This window comes from Spermophilus citellus (genome assembly GCF_964194105.1).
Source record: "Spermophilus citellus genome assembly, chromosome: X".
In the NCBI taxonomy this organism is placed as follows: Eukaryota; Metazoa; Chordata; class Mammalia; order Rodentia; family Sciuridae; genus Spermophilus; species Spermophilus citellus.
In genome coordinates this window covers 126,530,713-126,542,578 of record NC_138190.1, presented here as the reverse complement: position 1 = coordinate 126,542,578, position 11,866 = coordinate 126,530,713, and the positions used below count along the sequence as shown (strand labels likewise).

General features: G+C 36.1%; 1 protein-coding gene across 9 annotated transcripts in view; it reads right to left on the bottom strand.

The window, feature by feature from the left end:
- Window positions 1-2,092: 2,092 nt before the first annotated feature.
- Window positions 2,093-11,866, bottom strand: part of SLC25A14 (solute carrier family 25 member 14) — a gene marked incomplete at its 5' end in the record, with an annotated part of 34,178 nt that continues 24,404 nt past the window's right edge. For 6 of the 9 annotated variants that reach the window (XM_081276498.1, XM_081276501.1, XM_081276497.1 and 3 more), the window contains 3 exons: window positions 2,095-2,846; window positions 3,812-3,892; window positions 10,937-11,072. In XM_081276498.1, coding sequence (XP_081132624.1) covers window positions 2,805-2,846; window positions 3,812-3,892; window positions 10,937-11,072 — 259 coding nt within the window. In that variant the 3' untranslated portion in view covers window positions 2,095-2,804. The other 3 variants (XM_081276496.1, XM_081276499.1, XM_081276500.1) reach the window with 3 other exon arrangements.

The following is an 11,866-nucleotide window of genomic DNA, read 5'->3' as shown; positions in this document are numbered from 1 at the left end:
ACCTTTATATCTATTTATTTATTTATTTTTATGTGGTGCTGAGGATTGAACCCAATGCCTCACATGTGCTAGGCAAGCACTCTATCACTGAGCCACAATCCCAGCCCTTTCACACTGTTTTCATCAGCAAGTGACAGAAACCTAGAGCTCAGCCCCTGGAAGGTTTCTCTTAAGGAAGAACATTTAAGTTAATGTGAATGAGAGTCATTTCTAACAATATGAACACTTTTTTTCAGCCAATGTGAAAAAAATTACCTTCTTTCTGCTTATCTATCTGAGGTTGAGTTGGTTATCTAACAGATGTAGTAAGTGTTTAAAAATAAATATAAACAGCAAATGCCTATAATCCCAATAGCTCAGCTCATGAAGCTGAGTCAGGAGGATCGCAAGTTCAAAACCAGCATCAGCAACTTAGTGAGGCCCTAAGCAACTTAGCAAGACTCTGTCTCTAAATAAAATATTTAAAAAGGGCTGGGGAAGTAGTTAAGTGCCCCAGGTTTAATCCCCAGTACAAAAAAAAAAAAAAAAAAAAAAAACACAGCCAGGTACTGCAGCACACACCTGTAATCCAGTGACTGGGAAGGCTGAGGCAGAAGAATCAAAAGTTTGAGGCCAGCCTCAGTAAGTTAGCCAGAACTTGTCTCAAAATAAAAAATAAAAAGGGCAACTAAAAAGGGCTGAGATGTAGCTCAGTGGTAAAATGCCTCTGGGTTCAATTCCCAGTATCAAAAATAAAAATAAATAAACAAGATGCTACCATTCATCTCCTAGAAGGGCTATAACCCAAAAAAATGACAACACTGAAGGCTAGGAAGGAGGTAGATCCACAGGAATTCCTGTTCACTGCTGCTGGGAATACAAAATTATATAGCCACTTTGGAAGACAGTTTGGCAGTTTCTTATAAAACAAACACACTTTTATCATAACATCCACCAATTGTGCTCCTTGGTATTTACCTAAGTGACCTGAAAACTTATATCCACACAAAAACACGTACACAAAAGATTAGAGCATCTTTATTCATAATTGCCAGAACTTGGAAACAACCATGATGTCCTTCTGTAGATGAACACATAAATATGTCATGGTATATACAGACAATGGAATATTATTCAGCACTAAAAAGAAATGAGCTATCAAAACATGAAAAGACATGGAGGAAAATTAAATACATATTACTTAGTGAAAGAAGGCAGTTTGAAAAAGGCACAATATGATTCCAACTATATGACACTTTGGAAAAGATAAAACCATTAAGACAATAAAAATATTCAGTGGCTGCCAGGGGCTAGGAAGGAGGGAAGCATGAAGAGGAGAGACAGAGGATTTTGACAACAGTTAAATCATTCTATATGATTTTCTAATTGTAGAAACATGTTAAACATTTGTCAAAATGTATAATGCCTCATCAACACAGTAAGATCTAATCTTCATTTGACTCAACTCAAATGTCACCTCGATTATGAACCTGTGGCAAATCCCCTGTGGCTGTTTCTCTTCTGTGCTCCTATAGAACTTTGTTCATCACTCACATGGTACTCAGAATTTATTGTAATTACTTATTTACACATCTGTTCTCCCACCATAATGTGAGCTTAAAAACCACAGGGCTGGGGCTGGAGCTCAGTGGTAGAATGCTTGCCTAGCATGTGTGAGGCACTGGGTTCGATCCCCAGCACCACATTAAAATGAAACAAACAAAATAAAGGCATGCTGTTGGTCTACAACTACAAAGATTAAGAAAAAAAAGAATGAACAATAAAAATGAAGACCTATACTATTCATTCCACCAATGTTTGAGTGACTGCAATATGCCAGGCAATGTTGTATTACAAGACAGTAGCCAGAACTTTTTCCCTATTAATGCCTCTTTTAGCATTTTATCTGTAGGAACTTCCAAATGAGCCACTTGCTTCCTCATTCATGATTAGGAAATAGCTACTTGCCTGGTGTTTAGCAGTGAGTGGCATTATGACAATGAATAGCAGTGGGAAAGCAGAAAACACTTATTCTATTCCCATAAATGTGTGCTTTAAGAGTGCAGTCTCTTGGGGATGGGGTAGTGTCTTAGCGGTAGAGCGCTCATCTTGCACATGCGAGACCCTGGGTTTGATCCTCAGCACCACATAAAAATATGTGAATAAAATAAAGGTATTGTGTCCAACTACAACTAAAAAATAAATATTAAAAAAGAGTATAGTCTCAATTTCATATTCATCTTCTTTTTATCACTTTCTGGAGAATGTAACTTAAAGAGTTGGCATAAAGGGGGCTTGCCTCACATATGTGAGGCACTGGGTTCAGTCCTCAGCACCACATAAAAATAAATAAAGATATAAAAAAAGAGTTGGCATAAAATAGTATAGAAAATAGTAAATAAAGACAAAGTCAAAGTGATTTTGCCAATAAATACTTTAATGAGAACCAAGGTCTATAACATTCATAGCAGTAACCGTCCTGGCCTATGCCTTCTGCTCTAGCCCAAACCTGGGGCTAAGCAACTACATTTAACCAACATTTGAAAAGAAGGCCATTTTGAATGTCACCCATCAGTATCCATCTTCACAGAAGATACCAATCTGGGGCCAGAGTCTCAATGTTAACACTCCTCTCAGGGAAAAGTTAACATGATAACAGAAACACATAAACAACTTTGAACCATCCTTTTTTTCTTCCATCAGGAGGCCTTTGGGAGACCATTGGTTCAGTAAACACGACTTTGTCAAAATACGTTATAACACGAAAAAGGAAAAAGAAAAAGAATAGAAAGGCTGGCAAAGCCAGGCTCACACATATTCAGTTCTTAGATTTGAAGCCTCTTGAGTTGCTCATATGTAATAAAAAACTGAGGAATAAGTCATGGAAGATCTCTCAGTTGATAATGAAAGCCAAATCCAGTTTTAAAATTGTGCATTGCATTCTCTTAAATTAAGGTACTTAGTCTGTGCTATTCTAAGATGCATTGGCTTAAAAGTCTTTTTTAAAACAATACCTGTCAAATCAAAAATGTACTGAGTACCTACCATGTGCCCACTATGATTGCTGGCATTTAGGAATTAAACAGATTAAAATCCTAATATACTTAGGGACAAAGAGAACATACACAATACCCAAGAACATCAAGGACAATGTATAATTTCATGCTAGAATACTTGTTATACACATTAGGTGATTACAGGAATTTCAAAGAGTTCAGGAAAGAGATAATATCTCTGTCAGCCTACAGACCCCATAGGGAGGGAATTACTTTTCAACCCTGTGGTGCTCATGACTATTCACAAAGCACCACACACAGTGCCCAATACATGGCTCTGCACAGCTAAAGGAGGGCAATTCACCCACAAGGAAATTTCTTGTGGATTTCTTCACTCTATGAATGTTTTCTGTCCTGTTATTATTTCCCAGCTATTTTAGTCCTATAGTTAGGAGTAGGAAACCCAGACCACTTCAGCATGAACTTTCCTGTGGGCATCTCCCATCAGGGCCTCTAAAAACTTCATAGCCCCTTCCAGATTGGCTGTGTTTGTAGTCATTTTAATTTGAATAGGAAAACAAGAAAGTTTGGTAGATATTTCCAACCCCTTTTACTTTGTATTAGCCTCCAATTAAAAGCTATTTCTCTATATTTAGTTCCTATATTTAGTTCTCTATTTAGTTCCTATATTTTGTTCTCTATATTTAGTTTCAATGGTCTTCATTAGGATGCTTGAGTTTCTTATTTACTTTCATAATCAAATTTTCCTTCCCATAGCCTAGAATTATCTGGGATCTTGAAATACCTGCTTTCATTCTCATGTTTGAAAAGGATACAATGATGTTCCATGGTCCAAGTCGAAGCCAGTTTGGCCAAAATCCTTTATAGAGGGCAAAAAAGCCTTCATGTTTCCACATCTGAAGGAAAGATATAACAAAAACAGTAAATTCCCTTTCTCTTTACATGTGACAATCATTTTCCATCCCCACCCCAGCAACTTACGGCTCTATGAATGTTTTTTTTTCTAAAAATACACTTTGAATTCATAAGTAGTCTAAAGACATCTACCCACTTATTCAACAAATATTTACTAAGCACCTACCATATGCAAGGCACTGTTCTTGATGCTGGAAATAGAATAGTACACAAATAGTGCCTGTGGTAGCCAGCCTCCAAGATGGCCCTTAATAAAACTTACCTTCAGGTTATTCATACCCTTGTGAAGCCCTCACCCATAATGTATCAGGACTGCTCTGTCACCAATAGAATATGACAGTAGTTTACACATGTCACTTCCCTTGCTAGGTTTTAAGATATTTTAGAGCCAGGTACAGAGGCTCATGTCTGTAATCCTAGATACTTAGGGGACTGAACAGAAGATCACAAATTCAAGGGCAGCCTAGGCAACTTGGTGAGACCTTATTTCAAAATAAAAATAAAAAGGGGGGCTGGGGTTGTGGTTCAATGGTAGAGTGCTTGCCTAGCATACATGAGGCACTGGGTTCGATCCTCAGCACCACATAAATGTAAAATAAAGATATTGTGTCCATCTAAAACTTAAGAATAAATATTTTTTAAAAAAATAAAAATAAAATAAAAGCGCTGGGGAGTGTAGCTCAGTGATAAGAGTGCTTTTGGGTTCAATATAGTATCACAAAAATATTCATATATATATAAGGCATCTGCCTTATTATGATCTTAAATCATTCACTCTGAAGGAAAGCAGCCACTGTGGCATGAAGAAAGGCCTACACAGTAAGGAAATAAGACTTCCAATCAACAGCCCACAAGAGCAGTCTTTGAAGTAGATATCTTAGCTCCAATCAAACCTTTAGATGACTGCAGTCCTAAGTGACATGTGGACTACAATCTCCTCTGAGACCCTAAATTAGAATCACTTAGCTAAGCTACTTCCCAATTCCTGATCCACAAAAACTACAAAGTAGCAATATTTTGTTGTTTTAAAGCACTGAAATACATAACTTACAAAGTCCCTCCCCTCACTGAGTACATATTCTCTAGTGGGGCTGACAAGCAAATACACAAATTGATATATATGATAAGTAGGAATAAAAGCTATGAAGAAAAGTAAGACAGGGTGTAAGTCCATAGGGAGTTGGACAACTCATTGTTCCATCATTGTAAATTCTGTGTGACCCCATGGTCTATTTCATATGAATGCTTTCAGGATTACAGGAGGAACAATGTAAACTGCTTTGTTTCAGTTTCCTGCTTTGAACAATATGGTGCGGAGGGGGTGGGGGGTGGTGGTGGGGGTGGGGGGTGGTGGTGGTGGTGGGGGGGGGGTGGTGGTGGTGGTCTCTGTATAGACCAAGTGGTTATAAGATCTAAATGATAAATTATGTATACTCAAGCTCATAAACTGTTGGTATGTACTGAATTTTGCCAGCAGAAACTTTTATAGTTTTTTATTGTTATTTAATAGATACTTGTCTGATATATATATAAAGTATCTATTAAGTAAATACAGTGTGTTAGGCATTGTGTTAGATATTGAAAAAATATTATTTTTCCTTTGAATTGGTGAAGTGAAATTTAACACTATATAAAAAGTGGATGTATTTGGATAAGACAATATGAGAAGCCAGATTTACAAATATCCCTATCTCTCCCCTTAAAGTTTAAGAACACTAGAGATAATTATCCTTACTAATCAATTTTGGAAGAAACAAAGAATAATATAATAAGGGTACTATTTATGGAAACACAGTGGTAATGTTGACATCGATGGATCTTTAGAAAATTCTGAAGGTCTCAGGCCAAAACTAATGCTGAAAAATTTGAAAATCACTCAAAATAAAAGCTTAGATGAAGATAACCTAGAATCGTCAACAAATGACAAGGGACCTCAGAGATACATTATAATCCCATCTTCTCTTACCTGGAATACCTAACTGGTCTAAAATCTCTATCTAGAAACCAGAACAGGGGCTGGGGATGTGGCTCAAGCGGTAGCGCGCTCGCCTGGCATGCGTGCGGCCCGGGTTCGATCCTCAGCACCACATACAAACAAAGATGTTGTGTCCGCCGAGAACTAAAAAATAAATATTAAAAATTCTCTCTCTCTCTCTCTCTCTCTCTCTCTCTCTCTCTCTCTCTCTCTCTCTCCTCTCTCACTCTCTCTTTAAAAAAAATCTATAAAAAAAATAGAAACCAGAACAATCTTTAAGAGTTATAAATCAGATCATGTCACTTTTCCATTTAAAGATCTCAGATGGCTTTCTTGTGGATTTCATTCTAGTTGAAAATTCTCTGCAATGACACACAAGAACTTACATGATTTAGCCTCTGCCTCTCTCACCAGTTTCACTTCCTACTACTTTCTTTTTCACTCACCATACTCAGCCACACAAGCCTACTTTCTAATTCTTGAACATATCAAGCTCATTCCCAACTCAGATCCTTTGTAACCTGCTCCTTATTTATGAAATGCTTTTCTCAAGGTTCTACACATGGCCACCAACTCCTCATCATTCACATGTCAGTTTGTTACCTCCTCACAAGTTTTTCTTGACCATCTAAGCTGAAGTAGTTCCCAAGCACCCAGTGAATATTTCAATGTGCTCTATTTTCTTTCTAATATTTACTTCTATCTAAAATTATACCATTTGTGTGTACATGTGTATTTATTGTCTGTCTCCCTTAACTAATATACAATCTCCAAGAGTGCAGGAACTATGTTTGTCTTGTTTACCATTTCATCCCCACCATGTCTGCCCCATTTAAGTTTCCAACGAATATTTGTGGGAAACAAATGCTGATGGTCTCTAACAATTCTGTCAACCATCTAAATACTTATAAATCTGCAAAATAGTGAATACCTTCAAAACTTGAGAAGTGGGAGATACTTTCTTGTTTGAGACAGATGTGTGAAAATAAGAACACAGAATACTTTATGAAGATACATATTTTAGTTCATTTAATAATTTGCTGTAGAAAAGTAATAAACAAGATGCATACAGCTCTGCCTTCATGGAATTTATACTCCACCATGACAGAAGACCCTAAAATCAATTACAAATATGAATAAACAGAAACACACAACATTATTCAGCAATAAGAAGGAATAAAGTGCTGATACATATTATAACATGTAATATGTTGAAAACATTTATGGTAAGTGAAAGAAGCCAGTCAAAAATTTATATATTGTATGATTCCATTTACATGAAATATCTAGATGAGGAAAATCTATAGATAGAAAGTAGGTTAGTGGCTGCTTAGAACTAGATGGATGGGGGATAAGGGATGAAAGCTAAAGGATATTATAGGGATTCTTTTTGAGGTTATAAAAATGTTGTAAAGTTGACATATCTCGTTGTGATATGCTAAAATGCTAAGTATACTAAATACTGAATGGGTTAATTTAATGATATGTAAATTTTAAAAAATATTAATAAATGCTATGAGAGAGGAACTACAAAAAACTCTTGAATATATAACCTAGTTTAATGGTCAAGGAAGACCTTTTTTGAAAAAGTAATGAGATCTGAATTATGACTAAGAACTGGCCAAGTGAAAGATGTATTTGGGGTGGTATATGGCATGGGTGAACATGCGAAGGAAAAAAGAAAACCTAGGGCTGGAAATTTTTAGTGTGCCTGGAATGTAAAATAAAGGTGATATAAATAAGGCTATAGGAGAGAAAAGGGATCATAGAGAGCCTGGAGTCAGCCTCTCAAGTCACTGGGATTATAGGTATATACCACCACATTTGACTCACTAATGAACTTTAGACAGGGGTGACAGGATGAGATTTGCAGCCATTCTTCACTATGTCAGAGATGAATGCATGACTCCTTACCAAAGTGTTTTAGGACTCTAAAAGAGGAAATGCAAAATAATATGGAAGGTACATCATATATAATGATGACATAAAACATAAACAAAATCACTTTAAAGAACTTTCATAGCAAGTACATGAATGAGTGAGCACACACTTAATGGTACTACCAATATAAAAATATATTTCTGCAGATACAACACAACATAGTTGTTGTAAGTAAACTTTGGAATTAGACCCTAGAGTCAATCTCAGATCTGCCACTCATTAGCTGTGTATCTTAGGCAAGTTACTGGCCAAGCTTAGCTACTATGATTGAAAGTTTCCTCATTTATAAAGAGGGAAAGATAATATCTTCTCCATAGGATTTGTTAAAGCATATACTCTATATAGAGTGCCTGGCACATAATAAGCATTCAATAAATGCTATTATAATATTATTTTACCTTCTATGAGCTCTTAGCCAACCTTCTTGAAAGAGTGCTTTATACCTATCTACTTATCCTCACTTCCTATGTGTTTATCTCCTCCTGTTAGAATTTAAGTGTCATTTTGTTCACCAACATATCTATACCAACCTAGACCACTGTCTATCATGTGATACACAAACTGTTTTCACTGAATGAATGAATGATTAAACATATTCCTCAACACACTGTAATCCACACAGTTCAACACACAGTTCAAACACCAATCCATGAAACCTTACTTAGATAATATTAAATCCAACAGATATTTGGTAATCCTCATCATCCTATATCTCTCTATTGCATATGACATTAAATAACTCATGACTCATTCCTTCCTGAAACTCATTACTCCTTTGGCATCTATGACATCACTCTCTCTGAAGTTTCCTCATATCTTTTAAACTATCTTTCCTGGGGTCATCACCTACTAAGTTCTTAAAAATTGATGTTCCCCAGTGTTCTTTCCTTAGTCCACTCCTCTCTATTCCAACGACTGTCAAATGGAGAGGTGAACATGTCAGAAATACCAAGGGAGACTTTTGCCAAATTAAATTCCCCAGGGTCTGAAAATCACTGCCTCAGTGAATCATTATTACTGGAAAGAATTATATACTGCTGCAGTGTACAAGGAAGGCAAGAAGGTTGTGAACACCTCTACTTGCTCTCCTTGGTTATGAACCACCTATATGCTAATGATCCCACAAGGTCTTATCTACATCCATGAAATTTCCCATCTTAGGGCTAGTATATCCACACATATGCACTGGGTGTTCCTCATGAGCACAAACTAAGTATCCACAACTATGATGTTTCCCACAAAACCTATTCCCCTTCCTATGATGCCTCTGCCAATGAATATTGCCATCTGGTCATCAAATCCAAAAATCTGAAAGTCATCTTTGATATATCCTTTCTCCCACACTTCTCAAACAAATTTTGTTGACTTTATCAACTACATTATTTTCAATTCTGTACCACCTTCTACATTCCCACCACCATTTTAAAGTTAAGGCCTTTATCACTTCTAGCTCACATTAGTATAAAAACCTTCCAATCAGCTTCCATATCTCTAGGTCAGCAGTTCTGAAAGTGTGGTTGCCAGGCTAGTATTATCAGTGTTGCCTGGGAACTTGTTAGAAGAACAGCTTCTCAGGTCCTATTGCTGACCAACTGAATCAGCATCTAAAGATAGTGCCCAGATAACTGCATTTTAACAAGCCTTGCAGATTGTGAGGCATGTAAAACTTTTAAAGACCCACTGCTTCATGCTTATCCCCTTAGATTAGTAGTCTTCAGCCTTGGATGAATATTACAGCAGCCTGAGAAGTTTTAAGAATACTGATGCTTGTGTCTTACACCTCAGGTCCTGAGTTGATTGTTCTAAGGTAAATGCAGTACCTATGAAACCCAAGTGATTAAATTTGCATCAAAGACTGAGAGCCAATGTCTTAGATCCCACCTCTTTAAAGTCAATTCATCTATTTAAAATGCAAATATGAGCAGAAGTACCAGGGATTGAAATGGAGAAAATTATATTCTATGCATGTATGAATAAATCAAAATGAACTCTACTACTATGTATAACTCTAACACATTAATAAAAACATTAAAAAGTGAAATGTAAATGTGACCTGATTAAAAAGCTTTAAATATTTTTCTATCAAGTTAAAAAAAGTACAAGCATATCAGCATAACATTCAATACCCTTTATAGCCTAGCCAAAATTTAGCTACCACTATGAGGAAGGCATCATAATGTAGAAGCTAAGGTCGGTTGGAAGCCAAATGGTCTGAGTTTATCCCAGCACTCCCACTTATTAGCTGTGGAACCCTGAGGTTACTTAATCCCTCAGTGCTTCAGTATCTACCTCATGTGGTAATGATGAGGATTAAATGAAGGAATACATGTAAGTCTCATTAGGACAGCTCCTGACACACAATGAAGTACTAAACAGGCGGGAGTTGTTATTATATAATTTACCACCATCTACAGAGATTCTATTTCAAATTTCCAAATTGTCTCCCACATAACTCTGAGTTTATCATTTACCAGGCTTTATCAATTATTTCTTTATATACCTACAGTACATTTGTAATAGCTATTTCTCTGTGCCTAATATATAATAATTGCTCAATGAATCTGATAACAGCAGAGAAATAATATGGCAGCACCACATTTTAGCCCCAGGTTTGTTTCTATAGCAATGATTTTACTAATAAATATATATAATACATTTATATAATATTAAACTTTATAAAAACATAACAGCAGAAACTTTCAAAGCAAAATATGAACAATAAAACAATCTTGAACTTAAATCAAGCACCAGGTTTCTGGGCTATTTTCAGTACCAGAATTGTATTACAGAATCTCTGTTTTATCTGAAGTGGGTAAATGTGAGATATGTTAAGTCTTTTCTATCAATAATTCTACATGGTACTACTAATAAAAGAATCCTGTATTCTGAAGCACTGAAATTGGAATAATGATATTAAGGACCACTGAGCATCAGCAGGTGGCCAAAAAGACAGATTTTCTACCTGGAAATGACTTAGAGAGGCTACATAATATACATAATGGTTCTTTTATCTTCAGAATGATATGTAGCAACTAAGAATAAGAACTGAAAAAAGATCTGAGATATCAAAGAAAACCAAAAATGTAACCCAAACCCACATTTTGCATACCTTTAAAATACCATCCAAAGTTCCCTTATAGAGGTCCACATGTCCCACGATTGCCCTCTGGTTCATCATGCGAGTTCGCACCACATCAACTGGATTGGACGCCAGAGCCCCAGCCAGGCCACATGTAAAGCTGGAACTAAAGATGAAAACTTTAAGAAAATAGATTGCCCCCACTTCCATCTCCTGTTCACTTAAAGAGAAATTAAGCCAAACATAAAGGTACAATAACTCAGACCTATCAGATAAAACCTGACATTTGCCCTTTCATTACAATCTAAAGAAAAAAAGGAAATCTTTTCTAAACAAACATCATTCAAGGTTGTCCCATCAGTTTTTCAATCTGACACTTGCCCCCTTTTTCAAAGTAGACAGTTTATATGCTTAACAACACCTCCAAGCAGGAAGTGTAACTCATTATTTATTAGTTACGTGTAATTTTCAAACCACAGCATAATATGCCAAATACATTTAAATTACAAAACATCATAAAGGTTGCAAGACTAAAAAAATATAAAATGAGATCAGCAACAGTCTTTAGCCAAAAACTGTGGTTTAGATTCAGAGGCTCCACAAAACTTCACCCTTTTATCTTAGTCTCATTGAGAAAAGTTTGCTTTCTGATATAAAATAAACCAAGGAAAATAATAGATGAGTTTAGCATATAGAGTCTATATTTGAATATATGCAAATCTTATAAACATCTTGTAGGCTGCTGTATTACACACTGCTCTGCAGTACTCAAGTGCCCATAGCATCTGGGATCTCTCTGAAATGCAAAATGTGCAGAAGTCTTGAAGTGCTGGAAATAAGAGAGACAAATGTATTATGGTCATATTTAACAGTTATTAACTTCACCTGTGAATGTCAGTGACTGAGGCTTTGTGTGCTCAAATTGCCAAAAGTATAAAATAAGTACAACCTTTCCTACTT